The sequence below is a fragment of the Biomphalaria glabrata genome, chromosome 18 (assembly GCF_947242115.1).
Source record: "Biomphalaria glabrata chromosome 18, xgBioGlab47.1, whole genome shotgun sequence".
Lineage (NCBI taxonomy): Eukaryota > Metazoa > Mollusca > Gastropoda > Planorbidae > Biomphalaria > Biomphalaria glabrata.
The window spans coordinates 3,529,523-3,551,255 of record NC_074728.1 but is presented as its reverse complement, the minus strand read 5'-3'; the positions used below and the strand labels follow the sequence as shown (position 1 = coordinate 3,551,255).

At 35.9% G+C, this 21,733-nt stretch overlaps 1 protein-coding gene across 2 annotated transcripts in view; it reads right to left on the bottom strand.

The window, feature by feature from the left end:
• The window catches only part of LOC106050221 (uncharacterized), a 40,469-nt gene that overhangs the window by 13,991 nt on the left and 4,745 nt on the right, over positions 1 to 21,733 (bottom strand). For both annotated transcript variants that reach the window (XM_056016755.1, XM_056016756.1), the window contains exons 3-11: positions 20,667 to 20,821; positions 19,283 to 19,420; positions 17,727 to 17,831; positions 13,156 to 13,223; positions 10,285 to 10,362; positions 7,734 to 7,909; positions 6,428 to 6,561; positions 4,319 to 4,408; positions 2,112 to 2,349 (exon numbers count right to left, since the gene is read on the bottom strand). In XM_056016755.1, coding sequence (XP_055872730.1) covers positions 2,112 to 2,349; positions 4,319 to 4,408; positions 6,428 to 6,561; positions 7,734 to 7,909; positions 10,285 to 10,362; positions 13,156 to 13,223; positions 17,727 to 17,831; positions 19,283 to 19,420; positions 20,667 to 20,821 — 1,182 coding nt within the window. The remainder of the gene's footprint in view (positions 1 to 2,111; positions 2,350 to 4,318; positions 4,409 to 6,427; positions 6,562 to 7,733; positions 7,910 to 10,284; positions 10,363 to 13,155; positions 13,224 to 17,726; positions 17,832 to 19,282; positions 19,421 to 20,666; positions 20,822 to 21,733) is intronic.

Below are 21,733 nucleotides of genomic sequence, written 5' to 3'. Positions count from 1 at the left end.
GGTAGTTTTTATTTTTAGTAAGTTAGGGTTAGGGTTAGTTAGTCTGGTAATTTTTATTTTTAGTAAGTGAGGGTCATGGTAGAGTTAGGACAATCGGAGCTTTGAGTGTATGTATTGCTTTTTTTTTAACAGAAGAAAATATTTTGTAAATATAAAACTAGCAAGCAGAGTTATGTTAATTATGTACAAAACATTTACAGGATACATTTATTTACTGGATCGATGATTGGTAACTTGCAGAAGCGGACTCTTTGTTTGTTCGGGGTGGGAGTTGAGACGGGGAGAGAGTGGAGAGCTATAGTTGCTCGAATCATAACAGCAGGCAAAGAGCGCGGGACTATCGTAACGAATCCTACAGCCCACACGGATAGTGAACAATGAAGACTGTCTCTATTCAAGAAGTCTTATACATGAATACATGAACAGTGATTTACGCTACAATGAGATGTTAAAAACGAGTCTGTATTTATAAACACTTTGTCTAGTGCTCGCTGGTCAAAGACCTTCCTTCAGGGAAAAGTACCAGGAAAAAGAAGAGGCAGACAGAGAAAGTGATTGGAAGACAACACAAATGAATAGACAGGCCTGCCACAAGCCACAGGCAAAAGACAGAGAGGAATGGAGAAAAAGGGTCTACAAATCTTGTATTGTGCCCCTTTCTCTCTCTCTCTCTTTCTCTCACTCTTTGGAACCCCTTTTGTTGTTTTTTTCTTCCCTCTGCGTATCGTAATTTCTCTGTCATAGACTTTTGACTTAACTGGGAATGACTCACTTATAACTTCTATCCGACGTACACACGCGAAATTATCATTCTTGCTCTTTCTCTCGAAAAAAAATTAAAACATTGACTCTAGATAAATCTTTTTGATGTAATTATGCTAAAAGGAAGCGGAAATGACGCAAGGTAAATTGAAAATAAGGTGACTAATCTTATGAAATATAGACGTTCTTATGTCAATGTAGTCATGATTGTAAATCACTGACTTAAATTCTGCCATTATATGAAGGGATACAATCACCATCAGATATTGTTGTCTTTACAGACTCCCAATTCACTCTGCAAGCACTTAACAACAGCACCTCAAAAAGTCCAAGAGAGTTGACAACACTAATAGCCATAATACACCAGATGATGACAAAATTACAGTGGATCCATGGACACATTTGGCGTCATGGGAAATGAAAGGGCAGATAAGCTTTCAAAGGCAGGATCATCTATTGAACAACCAGATTGACCTGTTAACTACCTCACAATAAGGTCAATGTTAATCAACAACCGAAAAGAGGAGTGGCTCAACCAATGGGCATCAGGAAACACAAGGCAGAGCAATGTACAAAGAAATGAACATGCCTAATAAACTGGACAGTATTAACTCCCCCCCCCACACACACACAAAGAGCAATCTACAATCTTCCAACTAAGAACAACACACACCTCTGTTAAATTACCATCTCAATAAAATTAATCCCACACAACTCCCCTCTTTGTAGACACTGCGTCCACCCTTATGAAACCGTAAACCATATCCTTTTTGAATGCCCCTTCCTAATCCACCTTAGGCAGACCCTACTACCACTCCAGCCCGACATAACCAACACCCTGTATGGCAGTGCTGAACAACTGAAGAAAACAGCACACTATTTTTCCTTGGCACAGTCTGCAAAAGAGCTGACAGCTCAGCAGCAAAAATTTGGCTAGAAGAAGAAGAAATTCTCCCAAGTCATTGACTCAGACATTCCATTCCATGCTCCAATAGCACTAGGACAGAAGGAGAATTTGTACAAATTTGTCTTAGAGAAAAAGAGAGAAAATAGGCTTTAAAATAAAAGTAATCTTATTTTTTTGTGCTATCTCTATTTATGCTTGAAATATAGACAGTGTCCTTTTGGAGAAATACCTAAAATAAAATTCAAAGGTTTTTGAAAGCTTGTGTGTTGTTTGCGAATTGCGGGGTTGAGACTGCGTTTCTGTCAAAACGCTTTCTTAGTGAGCACCAAAGTGGACAAAAGAACTTGTGAACGAAATTTCATGCGAATACATTTGATAGTTTACTAGATCTCTTGATCAATCAATGAGTGGTAGAGTTATTGGTAAATGAATTATAGATTACCTGCAACCTATTGAATGGCCAGGTCTTGTCATAAATATATATAATTTGGTGATAGGGACTGAAGCTGACTGGTACTGCATACGTCATCGTGTGGTTCACACCAATCAAATAGCAGCCGAAAATGTCACCGTTGACACTGTAAGCTTTGAAATAATCTTCTTTGGAAGCGTGCTTTTCTACTGTAATTATATGCCAGGTTTGAGCTTTGAATCTTTCCTCGTAGATGCTGTACTTGTGGCTAGACAACCCAGGGGAAAACATGTGAGAAAAATGATTTAAAAAAAACATTTCATTAATACAGAATTTAATCAAGGGCCGGTTTTAAGGATGTGCAAACAATGCAGCCGCCCAGCACCTCACACCATGGGGCCTTCATGCTAAAACACATTTTTTTAAAATATACATAGCTGATATGAAAAAGAATAAATGTGCCATTGCTCTTGTATTAGATACGGTGATATGCATTAAAGTCTTTAAAGGGTAGGGACATTGTAACGCATATGTGTGTTGATGGTCACCAAGATATACTTATGTATAACACTGTATAATGCTGGGTTCGTGTGTCATGGAGCTACAATTAGTACTCTACAAACTAAACTAGTATTCACTGACTCGAGTCCAACTTCAGCCGACAAAAACATTTATTAAATGACAATAATATACTGCAACTTCAAGCATTCAGTTTCAAATCACTGGTTAAATGAGAAATGGCTTAATCATGGGCGTAAACAGGCCGGGGGGGGGGGTTTGGTTTTACCCCCCCCCCCGAAATGAAATCTCCGCCGGTGGGGGGGGGGATCGGAATTTAGTGTCTGATTTTTTGCTTTAATTAGGTTTCTTTTAGGTGAGATTTTAATTCTTAATCATTAAATGCCCCAGCGCGGTCAAGAGACTTTTGAGGGGTTTTGACAGTTAAACCTCCCTCTTCTATAAAACAAAACCAAAAAAAAAAAAAAAAATTGCAAACGACAATACCCAAATTCCAAGAGCTGAACTATGGAAGATTTTGATTTTAAAACCCCTTTTGAACTTTACGACAAACCCCCCTCTTCAATATAAGACTATCCATACATGTCACCAGATTCTATAAGCGTAGCCTAATGGGTTTTGAGTTTAAACCCCCTTCAGCGAGGTTTGAAGCTAAAAAATACCTCTTCAATATAAAAAAAAAGCAAATAACACACTCAAAATTGCAGTGAATAGTCATCTGACAAAATTAAAAAACACTAAATGTGGTTCAACAAATATTGCTAAGATGAATTTTAGGAGATACTTTCGATCTTCTCTCATGTAAACATGCTCCAGATCCATGAAATAGTAATACTTTCATACAGTTGGGCTTTTTTTTTGAGGGTCTTAAGTTTGTTTTAGGGCTACTATACATACGTCAGTCTAATGTTCTAGAGTCGTCTGTACTCACTAAGATCAAGTGACGACAATGCCACCTATGTTGCATCATTCACAACCAATCGCAAACTTCTTCCCAACGTCACCATATAAACACACACACATATGCACACACACACGCCATAACACACAGTTTAAATGTTTCTTAACACTGTTTTATTTTTCTTCGCTTACTAGGTTAATATGTAACTACAAAAAACTAATTTTGTTTACGCGATTTTAAACTTGAATATGCAGGCCTAGTGTACTATAGAGTGTAATCAGTAACTCTAACGTCAGATAGATACCAGTTTAAAATCTGACCGTTTTAGATGCGTTAGAAACACACCAATTACTAAGTTATTATTTAAAATAAAATGTACTTAAACAAATTAATTAATTCTTATTTTAACTTATGAAATAAAAATGTTACTTTTAAAAAAAGAAGATGGTTACGCCCTACTCGTGTTTCTAGGTCAACCTAGTCATACATGTTAACCAATGACTTAAATTCTGCTGAGTAACTGGTTTTCCTGGTTGGTTCAGGCAACCCATTTCATGCTCTAATAGCACTAGGAAAGAAGGACAATTTGTACAAATTAATCCTAGCATATGGAACAAGATGTGTATATTATTGTTTTGTATCTTTATCAGTATTTCATTAGGTTTTTTTTTTGTAAACGAAGATTATGGTTTAATGTTTTTTATATAAATAATCATTATATGTAAATCAAAACACAGATTATATAAAAAAAATTGTCAAAACCACCTGAGATTCCCAATTAATAACTGACGCTTTATAATTTAACAAAATTAAATACCTCCACAGTGGCTTTTGATTCAGGATTAAATGTCCCAGACTGATATATGAAATAAAAATAATTAAATGTAAACCGAATCCACTTGGCAATCTGTCAGGACAAAAAAAATTAATTGAGTTCAATGGTTCTCTTGCATTATCTGCAGATATTGAAATCTGAACATTAAAATTAAAACTAATTTTCTGAAAATCCTAAATGCTGTGTAATAAGATCACTGTAACAACACACTAACCCTATTTGAAAACTATTCAATAAAAAAAAAAGTCATAAAAAAGCTTAAAAAAAATAGTGATCACCCTCCAGTCAAGATTGTAACATTTTACAATAACAATAGAGATACAAGACACCGATTACAAAAACAGACTCAAAAAAAACCTTTATTCTCCTAGAAATTAAATCATCAAATACAATTCAACAATCTATTGGAAACATTTCACAAGTAATCTTTAAGGGAGACTGTTGTGAAAGTATAGTTCCTTTTCTATAGTTATAATGTGTTGTTGTTTGAAATGTGTATTGCAAGGATTGATAGAAAGACATATTTCCTCAATTGTTAAATTATTAAACCAAAGTGAAGTTCCCCTTTCAGCCCTAGTGAACTATGGGGCACATGATGTAAAAGTCATCTTTTTCTAGGTTAACGTGGGTGTCATGTGGCCAGCACAACGACCAACCGCCTTTACTTTTCCGTAACTAATTCCGGGTATCCATTAGAACTAGGTGGATTCAAAGGCGCCCTAATGATACCAAAATAAAAAAATAAAAAAACTAGTCTTCACCAAGATTCGAACCCATGTCAAGCACTTTACCCTTCAGCCACCCACCTCCTTATGTCCAATGTGGGTCTTCTAAATTGATGATTATCAGAAAATTGCAAATTGAAAGTACATTATTATTAGTGTTAAGTTCGTATTAATTAATAGACGAACAAGACTTGTAAAAGATAGAGGTAACAGAAGACTAAGTAAGCTTCAGAAACTTCAATATGATAACTTAATTTTCACCTGGAACGGTCTATGTCTCAGTAACTATCGTCCAAACCCCCTCTCTAATCTCTATCTAAACTACAGCCTCGCTTTGAATTAATGACGTCATTTTTGTGCGTTTAGTATCGGTCGTCTACAGTGCGTCTTCTCTACACAAGGTAGATACTATAGAGTTCACGTGTCTCTAAGACCGACAGTTAACGGGGGTTAACTCTAGAAATAAACTTAATCATTACTTAATCATTACATCGCCAATCATTAATTAACAACCTAGTGTGTCCCAAAAATAACAGGACGTCACATTATTACTATAAACATCAGCTTTGTCTGCGTTAGTTGTAACGAAACATGTAGGTGGCGACTGGGTCTTTCTAGTCACTTGACATACTGTATGCATACATCCTAAATCTACGGCATCTAAGACAAATCCTTAAGTTTAGAACGCTTATATCAACTCTGTCTGTCTGTCTGGTAAAAAGTTTGTACATGTTATTTTTCCCACACCCGATCTCCGATTAAGCTGAAATGTTTCACAATTATTTCTTTTACCTGACAACACAAGAATACAATTTAACTATTGGTAATTATTTATTGCGTTTGTTATCTTCAACAAGGGAAATAAATCGTTCTTGAATGAAGTGGTGGTATAAGCTGAATTAGTCCCGTTTATAGTCGTCATAGTCTTAGAGAACACAGCATGAAAAAGAAGACACGATTAGAGAAACAATAGATAACTATACAATATTCCATGTTCAAAAGCTCTTCACTAGCTGAGTGGGTAACGTGTTGTCTGGAGACGCCTGAAAAGGCTTGTGCCATGAGTTTGAACTCAAGTCGTTCCACCTTTTTGTGATTTTTATAAATGCATTGTTATTGACAGTCTAGATCTATTACAAATCTAATCACAAGACTGATCCAAACTAATTTCTACAACAACGCTTTGTTCTTTTTTAAAGTATTTTTTCGTATATGTTCTTGTTACTCCATTATTAAAAGTCCAATGCTACAGATATTCACTTACAATATATTCACTAAATTCACTAACAATATATTCACTATATTCACTTACAATATATTCACTTACAATATATTCACTTACAATATATTCACTATATTCACTTACAACCAAACGTATTCCGATGTAAAGAGAGAGGTGGGTAGGATTGAACAGGTTGCTTGGGCTACACCACTTTCCAGGATTAGGATTGAAACCAGCAAATACTTTTCACTTTGTAAGAAGATTTGATGATCAACAATCTGGGAGTTATAAAAAAACAACAACATAATTCCATAACATCAAAAACATCAAGAAATCCAACTAGTCTTCAAAACAAAACCATTGAATCACAAATTAAATGCCCGAATAGATTATTTTTAATTTAAATGATTATTTTGCATATGAATTTCTGATAATTCTGCACTATTTATTTTATAATAAGCTAAGAAAAAATAATAAAACTGGATAGCATAGTGTCAATTGAATAAAAGATAACGGCACATTATCGATTTATACGCCAGGACTAGTTCATACAATGCTTCTTCCAGCTTGGTGGCTTAGTGGTAAGGCTTCCAAATCGAGAGTCACGGGTTCGAATCCTAGGTTCAAATCTAGGTAAACACTGGAATTTTTAGGGCACCTCCGAGTCCACCCAGCTCTGATGATAGTTACACTTTAGTTGGGGAAAAGTAAAGGCGGTTTGTCGTTGATCTGGTAATATGATACCCTCGTTGACCAAAAGAAACAGATGATCTTTACATCATTTGGCCTGAAGATCGCAAGTTCTGAAAGGTAAACTTTACTTTTACCTTACAGCCTTTAGAGCACAGAACGGGTTGCCTAAATCAGCCAAGAAAACCATCCACTTAGCCGCAGAATTTAACTCTGGAATTAACAGACGACTAGATGGACACTGGGATAGGGCTAGGACTTAATGGTGTCCTGCTGTAAGCGCCTGATAACTACTAAAAAAAAATGTAAAGTTTCCCTTTCAGACCTTCTGGTCTCTAGGGCAGATGATGTTAAGATCATCTGTTTCTGTGTTCTACGGCTAACAGGGGTGTCATGTGGTCAGCACAACGACCAACCGCCTTTACTTTTCCCCAACTAATGTCAGGTACCCATTAGAGCTGGGTGGACTCAGAGGCGCACAAGGATCCCGAAATAAAAAATCCCAGTCTTCACCGAGATTCGAACCCGAGACCTTCGGTTCGGAAGTCAAGCACTTTTACCACCCAACCACCGCGCCTCCAATATGATATCTATTTACCATTATAATCTATGAGGAAGACAAATATAAGTATATGCGGTATTTTGGAAACTGCGTTCTAGATGCATTTACAACTTATTATGCAAATCAATACGGTTAATAATTGGGTGTGTATACATTTGAATATATTTATGTTCACTAGATGCACTGTAAGCCACTTACTAGGTAGTATTTTTTATTCTTTTGCTCCGTATATGAATCTATTCGACCTGACGCCATGTTGGTGGCATAGAAAAGGGCATTCATCGGGGACTGGACGAGGACAGTACAGGATCGAATCCTTACACAGAACACTACATACTCAAATTTGCTGGGTTTTTCCACAGGTAATAGAGCCTCTGCGAAAGGTTTTCAGAATCATGGTTACAGACTATGTATATAGTAGTCTATTTGAGGAATACTTTAATGCTATACATTGAGGGTATGTTATTAAACATAACTAATCAGAGCTTCTTGACACCTGCACGACCAACTGAGGACAGAAAAGAGGACAAAGCTTACAAAGGAGTACAACAATACGAGGACAAATCTTTAAAAAAAACTAGGCTTACAATTCAATTGATAAAATATATCAGTAAATCATAGGCTGCGAATCTGAACTAAAAAGCAGATCTATCATTTCTCACAGACATGGAGATATTTTCATCTGATTGTGCTTTGCTTTGTAAGTAAATAGTACCGAAATGCTAAGCCCATCAATCGAGAGTCTAGTTCTTTCACACTCAGCCGCTTCTCAAATTAGATCAGCTAAAAACTTAAAACAAAACTAATAATAAACTGATTTAAGTAACATGTTGCACATCATCAGACTAGAAAACATACGAGCAACACTGTTAGTGAAGAGGTTGTCCAAACCTTGTCGTCTTTGTGTCCTGCCAATGAATTTAAGTAGCATTACTTGTTAAACCAATAAATATAGTTTTACACCAATACTATATGCATGACCATGGGCGTAGCCAGGATTTTTTTTCGGGGAGGGTTTGGGGGGGGGGATTCCCCCGACCCCCCCCCCCCCCGCGGAAAAATATTATATATATATATATGTGTGTGTGTGTGTACATAATTAATCTTTATTACATTCTGACCCTTTCGGAAGACGTTTATTGTTTATTGTAGACTCCCCGCCCTTGCTAGAAAGGGGGTCTGGGGGAGTTCGTAGCGCTCCCCCAGCGCGGGGCGAAGCCCCGCCGCCGAGCACTATTTCTGGTATTAAAAGAGAACAAAATGCATATTCTGAGGTATATACAGTGCATCATCTTGCTATTAAAAAGTTTTATTTCAAAAACCTAATGTGCTATTCTTACTAACTTAGACCCTTTCGCGCCGTTCGGCGCATTTTCCGGCAAGCTGTTTCCGCAACTCTTATTTTGCGTAATTCATTTTGTCGGAGAACATGTCCCGCAAAACCTTATGCGACGCTCTGTCACAACCTTACTAAGGATTTGACTCCCAGTTCGCCATATGATTTCTTTGATTTAGATTCGATCTCTATGACTGACTCCTAAAATCTGTCTTAACCATCTTTGTTGAGACACATTCAATGATTTTCAATTTCGCCAGAAGACTACTCACACTGTATTAATGGAGCCCAAGCCACTGGTAGAAATCTGTAACCTTTCTTGACTACGCTCTTGGAATTACATGCCTGTATTTCGCTTTAGATTTTATATCGAAAAGGAAAGTTTTTTCGTCAAATCATCTGTTGAGGGGTTTTGAACTAAGAAATCTCTGGAGTTTTTTTGTTTTTTTTTAATTCAAAACCGCATTTAGCTACAATCATAGAATTTGGTGACTGTTGTTTCCTTTAAAATGATATTGAAGAGAGAGGTTTTCAGCTTTAAACGCTCTGTTGGGGAATTTTAAACTCAAAACCATCTGGAGGGGTTTTAAAGATTAAAGAAAAAGCCATCCGGAGAAGGGGGATTTAAACTCAAAACCCCTTTGGCTACGCTCATAGATTTTATAGTGTGTAATTTGCTTTTTTTATATTGAAGAGGGGGTTTATCGTAAATTTTGGAGGGGGTTTTAAAATCAAAATCTTCCTCAACTGTGCTGTTGGAATTTGGGATTGTTGTTTGCATTTTTTTTTGTTTTGTTTTATAGCAGAGGGGGATTTAACTGCAAAAACCTCTGGTAGGGGGTTTTAAACTCAAAGCCCCCTGGTAGAGGGATTTGTATCTCAAAACCCCCTGATAGGGGTTTTTTAAATCTCAAAACCCCCTGGTAGAGGGTTTTTAACTCAAAACTGCCTCGGCTGTGCTGTGGTAAGTGATGATTTAGTATTAAAATCTCACCTAAAATAAACAAAATGAAAGCAAAAATGAGTCACTTAATTCCGTCCCCCCCCCCTGCTGGGTTTGAACCCCAAGAACCCCCCCCCCCTGGCTACGCCCATGTGCATGACAATGTATACTGTATTTGAGATGTACATACTTGGTGGAAAAACTATAAAATATCTAGCGTTTCTCTGGTAGAACTACAGAATTTAGCGTTCCTAAAGGTACACCTTAAGCGCTGCAGACAGTATTCTAAGCTTCTCTGTCAATAGGTTAAAATAATTTCAATACTTGTAAATGTTATATTTGTGTTTTTATAAATAAAACAACCTTGACCTTTACGCTAACTCGTGCATACTAGAAAACAAAGATGAAATCTTTCTCCTCGGAGAAATAAAACAAATTAGGACGATACTCAGCATAACAACATACAAAACCTATAGCGATGTTAGACTGGTCTCCTCCACAATGACCACTCAAACCACTAAGAGGACCACTGGACACAACCATAATTTCTGTTGAAATAACAAACAAACAAAATAACAACTGTTAATTAGTGTTACGTTTTATAAAATAATTACATATGCATTTTATTGTTATGAATGTATTTCTCGTGATTTCGTCTTTAAAAAGTTTAAATAAGGCTACGAATCTATTTACCAGGCAATGACAGTTACAATGCAGGCCTACCCTTAATTGATACATAAATTTAAAACTATGTATAAACACCATTTGTATTATCACTTAATTTACAAACACTCCAGGCAGAAGACTAGAACTTTAAGTAGCAATATTATATTAAATACCGGATCATAGCTTACAAATGAAAAAAAAAACAACAACAAAAGCAACTTAATAAAAATATTAATAAATAATAATCTCAAAAACACTACTATAAAGAAACTTGTCTTATTTCGGTTGCTAGAACTAATTTAAGATAAGATAAGATAATTGTATTGATCCAATCTAATGGGATTTCAGTTTGACTGCAATTGACAAGCTCAGCGAAACTAGTGTTCAAAAACAATTTTGATAAAAAATTCGAACAAACATTCATACGCGAATTTGTATAAGTTTTGCTTTTAATTTTAGATATATACTATATACGATGTAACTGATAAGAGAACTATCTTTGTATTTTAACAGTTTTATACGTAATTTCTTGTTTTGTGTGCTGCAATGTATTTGAAGAGTTGAAAGGTCATACAGTATGGCGTGTCAAACAGGTTACATCAGCAGATAAGGATAGAAACCGAAAACACGCTAGAAATCAAGACATGCAGAACCATCATCGTAATCATCATCATCAATCTCCATTTCAGTGATACAGTGAGAGTCTGAGGGTCAGATCTTCTCGTACAGCAGCCTAGACAGTAACCCTGTTTTGAGTATGTCGCCATACAGGTCAATATTTCGCGGCTTCCAAGGTAATGCCCTGATGGATATAAGCAAATCCGGGAAAATTTAAAATAAAAGGCTCGCGTTCCTCTTCCTCCACGTAGCGGCGGCACCGTGAGTCGAAGGTTGGCATAAGACGTGCGAATCAGAAACCCCATTAGTAGCGAACCGTGATGAGAATTACTCCCTTAGAGCACGTGAGAGGAAGCGAGCAGTGAGTTTTAAGGTCGTCCTGCCCCCGTAGAAGGACAGCCCTAATGTCGGACATGTACCAGTTCTCTCTCTATCAAATTCTTGTCCCGATCGTCTTTCATGCAGAACTCTGCATTCATAAAGAAGGTGTTCTATTGTCTCGTCGTCCTCCATGCAGTGGCGGCACCCTGTTTCGTAGTTTTCCCTCCACCGTCCGAAGTAAACACCAATTGGACAGTGCCCGACCCGGAACTGGGCTAGGACCGCCTGTTCCGCACGATTAAGTTGCCACCCACGCATCTCTTTTATCTGGTCTACTTATTACCCTGTGTAGCTCACGGCCCTTATCTGAAGAATCCCAGCCAGCGTACCAAAGCGCCAACAAACGTTTGTCGACCAGGGATCGTACACTTTGGTAAGTGCACAGTTCATCATGCTCGAGTGCCTTTGCGACCGCGGTTTTTGCGGGGCGATATTCAATGTAAAAAACAATTTCGAACACTCATTTGAGGGACCCCTCAAGTGGGGTGCGAGGTGGGATTTTCGAATTCCCCCTCCCCTCCCCTAGCTACAGTATTAGAAGTAAGGAGAATGTTTTACTTGTTCAGAGTTCAGAGTTTTCTGATGCAACCAACAGGTGGTCTGGCGTAATTGAAGTGAACTTAAGAGGCCTGGTAAGATAGTGGAAGTGGAGATCATCATGAGACGCGAGACGGTAAATGGTTGCATTTGTAGTGAGCAGATTTTGTTTAAATTATAATTTCATACTAAATCGAGTTGGATCAATGAATATTAATAAATGAAAGTTGTATTCAAATTTCGTTAAATGGAAACGTGTTCAACCTTATTTCATTAAGAAATTAACAGGCCTACATCGGTAGTGGATGCTGCAAGCCTCGTACTAACGACTGCGAATTGACACTTCGAACTGGAGAACCTTGGTTTCGCACTCGGTCGCATCAATACTTACTAATGAATGATGTATATGATATTTGATTTTTTTTTTTTTGGCACATCAGCACAATTTAGGCCATGTCGTGACCATAAATCCTCAAAGGCCTTTCCCCCATTAAAGCTCAGGATCTAAATGTTATACAGCTTAGTTATTAAAAATAGGGTCCATTCATAACTCAAATAGTAAACATATTTTTATTGTATATAATTGAATTAAAGATCTGTTGTAAATACACGTATTTTGTTTGTAAAATGTTTTACATGTTTCGGATGTTCCTTTAGAGTTGAAGATAGTTTACTTCCTAGTCCAAACCTCCCGCAGGACAACGGGGGATGGGAGCGGGCAGGGCTTGAACCCTCGACCGTCGATAAATCCGAACGACAGTCCATCGCGCAATCCGCTCGACCAGGCAGTCATCCATGCTTACAATGACTTTGCCCTATGTCTAATCAAATGTTCGTAGTCAACCCCCACCTCTCGGATAAAGGCCAGTAGATAATCTCAAGAGATGTTCGTTTTTGTTGGATTTTTTAAAACAGTTTTAAGAATCACATAATTTACCAACAATTGAAACGAAATACGGCAATTTACAAGTGAGATCAAAGTTGGAAGTCTTACAATTATTTGTTACTATTATGTTGCTATGACTAGAACTGGTGTTTTACAATTATTTGTTACTATTATGTTGCTATGACTAGAACTGGTGTTTTACAATTATTTGTTACTATTATGTTGCTATGACTGGACCTGCCATTTAGCTTACCGATGTAGTCGGCAATGGAGTTGTGTCTATCAGTCACCGAGCAGCTCTGCAAGCTTAATACACTGTTCCTGTCCTCGGGTGAGAATAGAAGAAATACAGTTTTTGTTTTTGTTTTACAAGTTTCAAGTGTTCCTTCCGAATGGAAGATTATTACACCCGAAACCTGAACATCCCGCAGGACGATGGAGGAAGGCGGTGAGTGGGAGTTCGAACCCGATACTACAGTTCATGGCGCAGAGCGTACGATCAGTTTAAAAGACCTAGAAAGGATAACAAAGTACTGGATGATTAATGATTAACTTCGAGTTTAACAATACTTTTATACTTTTGTAATTGCCCTAGGTGTTTAGTCAGAGACTCTTCAAACTCTAAGCCCATGGAAGCTTCTATCAGTTCCCTGTTCTAATTCCCAATAAATAATTGACACTTTTGGGGAGTGGTGGCTTATTGGCTAAGATAACCTGGAGTACTTGGGTTTGAAACTCGGTGAAGACTTAGGATTTTAAATTTGGGGATTTTCAGGGCAACAACTCTAATGGGTACATGACTTTAGTTGGGGCAAGTAAAGGCGGTTGGTCGTTGTGCTGGCCAAATGACACCTTGCTCTTTGACCGCTGGCCAAAGAAACAGATGACCTTAACATCATCTGCGCTATAGACCAAATGGTCTTAAAGGGGGAACCTTTTTTTTTTAAATTAACAAATTATTTTTATTTTCTTTGGTTTTGTTTCATGTTTTTAAGATACATAGATAGGCCTAATTGTTTAAAGTCTCAAATTGATAAAAGTAGAAGTTGAGACAAATAACGTCTCAAATTATTCTCGGCGACAAAAATGCCACAGGCTTAGCCATAATTCTGAATACTGAAGGATAAATTTCCCTTGTTGATAACAACGAAATAATTAAATTACTGTAATTAATTGACTATTTTATTTTATTTTTTATCGATTTATGTATTGTCTTCGCCAATTGTGAAAAGTTTCAACTTGATCCAGGAATTGGAAGTGGGAGAAATAACGTCTTTAAAACTTTTACCACACAGACAGACAGAGTAAGCTGATACAAGCTTTGTACCAGACAGACAGAGTGAGTTGATATAAGCTTTGTACCAGACAGACAGAGTGAGTTGATATAAGCTTTGTAAGACAGACAGAGTGAGTTGATATAAGCTTTGTACCAGACAGACAGAGTGAGTTGATATAAGCTTTGTAGAGACAGACAGAGTGAGTTGATATAAGCTTTGTAGAGACAGACAGAGTGAGTTGATATAAGCTTTGTAGAGACAGACAGAGTGAGTTGATATAAGCTTTGTAGAGACAGACAGAGTGAGTTGATATAAGCTTTGTAGAGACAGACAGAGTGAGTTGATATAAGCTTTGTAGAGACAGACAGAGTGAGTTGATATAAGCTTTGTAGAGACAGACAGAGTGAGTTGATATAAGCTTTGTAGAGACAGACAGAGTGAGTTGATATAAGCTTTGTAGAGACAGACAAAGTGAGTTGATATAAGCTTTGTAGAGACAGACAGAGTGAGTTGATATAAGCTTTGTAGAGACAGACAGAGTGAGTTGATATAAGCTTTGTAGAGACAGACAGAGTGAGTTGATATAAGCTTTGTAGAGACAGACAGAGTGAGTTGATATAAGCTTTGTAAAGACAGACAGAGTGAGTTGTTATAAGCTTTGTAGAGACAGACAGAGTGAGTTGATATAAGCTTTGTAAGACAGACAGAGTGAGTTGATATAAGCTTTGTAAGACAGACAGAGTGAGTTGATGTAAGCTTTGTAAGACAGACAGAGTGAGCTGATATAAGCTTTGTAAGACAGACAGAGTGAGTTGATATAAGCTTTGTTAGACAGACAGAGTGAGTTGATATAAGCTTTGTAAGACAGACAGAGTGAGTTGATATAAGCTTTGTAAGACAGACAGAGTGAGTTGATATAAGCTTTGTAAGCCAGACAGAGTTGAGTTGATATAAGCCCCTCACAATGGAATTGAGATGCTACAGAAAATTCCAAGGTATCTTCGAATAAAGTCTCGATTTAAAGCCATGGAGTTGGTAAAAAGGTAAGGTTTAGGTGTGATCCAGATATATGGGGAAAGATATAAGAATGATCTGTTTCTTTGGTCAACGCTTAACAAGGGTGTCAGCACAACGTTCAGCCGCCTTTGCTTCAGCGTAATCTAAGAATCCCAATGTTATTTTGATAAGGCACCTTTTTAAAAGGGAGATGTAGTATGGTTTCCATCTTTTTTAATTTACAGTTAAACCAGCTCGTGTTTCATCCTATATAGTAGAAAGTCACTTGCGCTATCGAGCTGGCTTTCCAACGACGAATTTCTACATTTTATTAATTTGAAAATGTCAATGTTGATATTGAGGTGTGTGAAACGCACTAATTATTACAGCTTAGGAATTATAGTTACTGAAGATATAGCTGTTTTGATAAGATGATACGTATGTACCATTATAAATGAAGCTGCAAATTATAACAAATCACAAGTGCTTATTTTTGATTACGTATAATATTGATTTACGTAAATTAATGGGTGAAAACATGCTGTAATATTTAACAAAGAAATAAAAATAAAAAGTAGCAAACATAATTTTTTATTTGTTTACATATTATTATTATTATTGTTACAAAGCTTATATCAACACACTCTGTGAGTCTGTTTGTCTGTCTGTCTAGTAAAAAGTGTTAACATGTTTTTCCCAATTTCGGATCAAGTTAAAACTTTTTCATACTTATTCATCGAACATGAAAAGGAACGAATCAAACCAAAAAAAAAATAATTGCAGGTGATTAATTATTTTGTTTGACTTCGAAATAAGGGGAATAAATACTACTTAATGAGAGATGTGAATATATATGGATTTAGTCCTCTTGGTACGTTTGACGCATTTATTCTCTCACTTTTCATTCTCGGAGCAAGTTGAAATTTTGCATTATTATTCATAGTTGGTAACAATACTTGAATCCGTAAAAAAAATTACCAATTAATCAATCATTTAGTACTAAATAATTAATTATGTTTTATGTAGCCGAAAAGAAGCTAAACCCTGGCAGTAGTTAGTGGTTCTTCCCCTTATATAATCTTTGTTTTTCAAAAGTATTCTATTTTCAATTGCTTATTATTATTATTATTATTACAAAAATGTATAAAACGCATTAAATAGTTGAAGCTGATATTGTAGGAGTTATCTTCTTTAAGTATACTCAGTAGCTACTATAATATTGTTTACAACAATTTGTTTTATAATCATTGCGTTCGTGCTGTTTGGTAGGTATAGTCACAAAATGATATAAGTAACTCTACAAACTGGCTACGCCCGTTTATTTGCTACCCAAATCTATCGCAATATACTCCTGTCTGTATATACTAAAATGCCTTAATGCCAATCTTTTCAGTATTTGTGTTAAATTTTTGATATGCTCAATGGCTATTTAGTTTGGCCCCCCAAAAAAAAATGTTTCCCTAATCGCATACTCGAATGGCCGGTGAATTTATTGAGTCTTTAAGAATGAAACAATTTGACTTATTTTGAATTTTGAATTTTTGACAGTGAAAATGCCGCTCCCCTCTCGTCACCCAGAGCACACACTTTTAATCCTTAAACTGTAACAGTCCTGGTTACTTGGACCATAACCCTTTTCGTTGTTCTTTTTAAGCCCAGCGTTTCAATTTATTTTTGGACGCCCCAGTTGTTTCATTTTTGGGCTCCCCTCATTTAAATTCCTCCCTCCCCCCCCCCCCCATGTATATTTCGGACTGAATTTTATATAATCCTTTATGGATGAAACATTGAAGATTCGCCTCACGTGTGTCAAAGCTTTTAATACTACCCTCCATCCGTATAGAAGACGAACGCATGCCAAAAGCATTCTTTTCCGGTGAGCTAAAGGGTGGTCGGCGTAACAGGTGCCCTACGTAAACGCTTTAAAGACCACCTTAGGCGCAAACTAACTTTAACTAACAAAGAAGAGAGCACCTGGCTGCCGGCGGCTTCAGAACGAGACAGCTGGATTTTCACAGGCCGAAGGATTCACATTTTAGACCAAAAGAAAATCCACTGCAGAGGACAGACGCAGACGGTGAAAAGAGAATCTAATTCGACTACCTGCGACAACAGTTATGTCTGCGCTGGATGTAGCAAAATATGTAGGTCATAATATTCTAGCTCTAGATCTAAATAATTACCTTTGTAGAGGATATGCTGGTCTAGACCTCGTCCTTATAAAATACAGTGCTTTACAATCTAATTAAAATCCCGCGTTCCAGTACATATGCCCATGGGCGTAGCCAGAAAAGTTTTTGATGTTTTGGGAGGGGGTACATTTTTTATTTTTGATTTTATATTTCTTTTTTAAAAAGCACGTTTCGCGCCATTCTTGCTTGGACACTGCGGAGCGAATCAGTTATCGTACTTTCTAAATACATTGTTTTGTCAGAAGCTGTAGGAAAAAAAATTAATGTATCTGTTTGTATATCCCGTGGGTATCCATGTGTTGTTAAACACTTGCAAATACTAATGGTAACTATTTTGAGTTTTATAAAGAGTCAGTTACTTGTGCATAATAGAATACTCCACGTTGTGTTGTCCGTCAGTCTCTATGTAATCTACAGTCAACGCTACATCCATTTCAGAAATGATCAGAGCGAAGCCAGAAAGCCTAGTGAGAAAAGAAAGAATCAAACATATATATGTTCCAGGAAAAGTGCTAAATGCAGGCATTCTTTAAAACATATATATGTTCCAGGAAAAGTGCTAAATGCAGGCATTCTTTAAAACATATATATGTTCCAGAAAAAGTGCTAAATGCAGGCAATCTTTAAAACATATATATGTTCCAGGAAAAGTGCTAAATACAGGCATTCTTTAAAACATATATATGTTCCAGGAAAAGTGCTAAATGCAGGCATTCTTTAAAACATATATATGTTCCAGGAAAAGTGCTAAATGCAGGCATTCTTTAAAAGATATATATGTTCCAGGAAAAGTGCTAAATGCAGGCATTCTTTAAAACATATATATGTTCCAGGAAAAGTGCTAAATGCAGGCATTCTTTAAAACATATATATGTTCCAGGAAAAGTGCTAAATGCAGGCATTCTTTAAAACATATATATGTTCCAGGAAAAGTGCTAAATGCAGGCATTCTTTAAAAGGCGAGGCATTGTTTTTTTTAAAAATCTTTCGGACGTTCCTTCAGAGTTGAAGATTACCTACATCCTAGTTCGAAACCTCCCGCAGAGCACCCGGAGAAAGGCAGCGGTCATGGTATGAACACGGGATCAAAGACAGTCTGGCGCGCATGAATTGAAGCTTAATCATAACAAGGTAGTTAAATAGTAGCAAAATGAACAAAATCCGTTGGAACGCGGAAAATAATTACGAGAGAAAGAGATAAAGAAGGAGAAACGTTTTGCAAAGCGAGAGGGTGAAACTGTCCTACAGGCAAGAGCAATAGATAATACAAGTCATTGATAATGTTCTTGAAGGCTGCTAATTATTGTTAAAATATTTTCATTAGTTTCTTCAAAAATACTATTTTTAAAAAAAATTAAGACGTTCCGATCAATTTTCTTAATTGATATAATGAAAGGATCAATACAAATATGTCGAACAAAAAAAAAAGATTGTTTAAAACATTAGTTGGGGAAAAGTAAAGGTTGGTCGTTGTGCTGGCCACATGACACCCTCGTTAACCATGGGCCACAGAAACAGATGACCTTTACATCATCTGCCCTCTTAGATAGCAACATCACAAAGGGAAACTTTTAACCAGCGTATATATTTGTACGCGGTTTTACTACACTTGCCAACTCCACCTTGGTCTTTGATTCTTAGAAAAATTAATAATGCTTGTACTAAGAAAAAAAAAACGCTGTGATATACATCGAGGCGTAGAAGATTGTGTAAATCAGCAGAGGCGAGGATTTAGAGTTTTCTTTTTTCTAGGTGGGTACCTAGTTAAGGCTAACATGCCTCCCTTTCCTAATGAAAAGCTTAGGGTAAAGAAATGAAATAATCTAAATAAACATGCAGCCCACTTTGTGCATCAGTACAGCTCTCTGCTGTCAGCTGTCCTCTAATTCGACAGACCTTCATTTGTATACTTTACCTTCTTAGTACAATATGGTACTCTTTGCCCCACTGGCTGACCGGAAGTGGTGTGTAAGCCTCGTTAAAGTTTTGATTCGAAACAAACACCATGATGGAAATTCTCTCTGAACTTCGCACCCTACAAAAGCCTAACTTTCTGAAATATACAAGGGAACAAAATATTTATGTCTTAAAAATAAACTGTTAATTTACTACTTTTTGTAAAAAAAATAATATCGGATTTAAATACTATTAAAAACATAGCAAAGTAATAATAATATAACTGCACTATTAACTTTTATATTGTTGTAATACATAGAACTATTCCGTGTTTATTTAATTTGTATTAATTAATTACAATTTTCAAATATGGAATATTAAAGGAGGAGGAATGAACACCACTTATTCATCCGAGTATATTCATAGTTTTCGTGGTGTCCCTACTGTCGCACTATGAGTAAATAAAATAAATATATAAGGCTACGTTTAAGTTTATATACGGTGATGAAATAGAAGAATAATAATTTTGGTATTATGAATTCCGAAGATGACAATCAAATATTTAGATCTATTTTGAACTTTTGAAACAACCCACTGAGCTGCGTTCTCTTTTTAAAAATGTTTACATTTAGATATTTTACATTTATACTTATATTACCCCCCCCCCCCCCATCTTTAAGAAACGGCAAATTTGTATATTGGCGTTTAGTCGTAACTTTTTAATTGGCGTAAATTGATATTAGACTATAAGTTAAAATTGGACAATAAGTTAAGCTAGGGCTATTACTTAAAATTGGACTATAAGTTAAAATTGGACTATAAGTTAAAATTGGACTATAAGTTAAAATTGGACTATAAGTTAAAATTGGACTATAAGTTAAAATTGGACTATAAGTTAAAATTGGACTATAAGTTCATTGGGCAATAAGTTAAGATTGGACTATAAGTTAAATTGGACTATAAGTTAAGATTGGACTATAAGTTAAATTGGACTATAAGTTAAGATTGGACTAAAAGTTAAATTGGACTATAAGTTAAATTGGACCATAAGTTAAAATCGGACTATAAGTTGAAATTGGACTATAAGTTAAATTGGACTATAAGTTAAGATTGGACTAAAAGTTAAATTGGACTATAAGCTAAGATAGGACTATAAGTTAAATTGGACCATAAGTTAAAATCGGACTATAAGTTAAAATTGGACTATAAGTTAAATTGGACTATAAGTTAAAATTGGACTATAAGTTAAAATTGGACTATAAGTTAAAATTGGACTATAAGTTAAAATTGGACTATAAGTTAAGATTGGACTGAAAGCTTAGTGTGGACTATAAATGCACACATCTGAAGTTTTTAACAAAGGTTACTAAATACACAGTAAAAATAATGTTACATTTATTTACAAGCAACTGGAGTGAACATGCTGAGTTGTACATCTGTATGCGTCAAGCGTTACGACCCTCTCAAGAACATCAGATTTTAATGCAAATCCTAAACATCCAGAATTGCCTTTGAGCCGATCGTTACCGCTGCCATGCCCGGGACAGTTAATGTCAATCTGCAAAGTGAAATTGTTTTATTTTCGTTTTTATTACTGAGAGATGTAAAGAGCTAGACTTTTTATCTTAAAGACTCGAGTTCGAAGGCCGACATCGAGCTGAGTGGTATTCGCTGAGTGCCTTAAGGCAGCATGAAAACCTTCTCCCAAATACCCCCACCTGGCCTTCCCCTCTTCTGTCCATAAAAGAGTTTGTACCAAGCGCACTTAATATGCTAATGAAAAATGCGCTATACAAAAGCAATCAAAAAAAAAACTTAAAAAAAAACCTTAAAAAAACTTTAAAAAAAAAAAAACTAAAAAAAAACTTTAAAAAAAAAAAGACTCAAAAAAAAAAATTTTAAAAAAAATTAAAAAAAAAAAATTAAAAAAAAAACTTTATAAAAAAAAAAAAAAAAAAAAACTTTATAAAAAACTTTTTAAAACAAACTTTAAAAAAAAAAATTAAAAAAAAAAATAAAAAAAAAAAATAAAAAAAAAAAAACTTTAAATAAAACTTAAAAAAAAAAAAATTAAAAAAAAAATAAAAAAAAACAACTTAAAAATAAAAACTTAAAAAAAAAAACAACTAAAAAAAACTTTTGAAAAAAAAACCTTCAAAAGAAAACCTAAAAAAAAAACTCCTCTAAAAGAAAGAGCCAACAAATAATTGCCATGTATCTCAATAGTTTCCTGTTCAGACCTGTGGTCTATAGGGCAGATGATGTTACGGTAATGGTCATCTGTTTCTGTGGCCTACGGTTAACGAAGGTGATTTGTGGCCAACACAACGACCAACCGCCTTTACTTTTCCCCAACTAATGTCAGGTATCCATTAGAGTTGGGTGGACTCAGAGGAGCCCAAAGATCCCGAAATTAAAATTCGCAGTCTTAACCAGGATTCGAACCCGGGACCCCGGTTCTGAAGCCAAG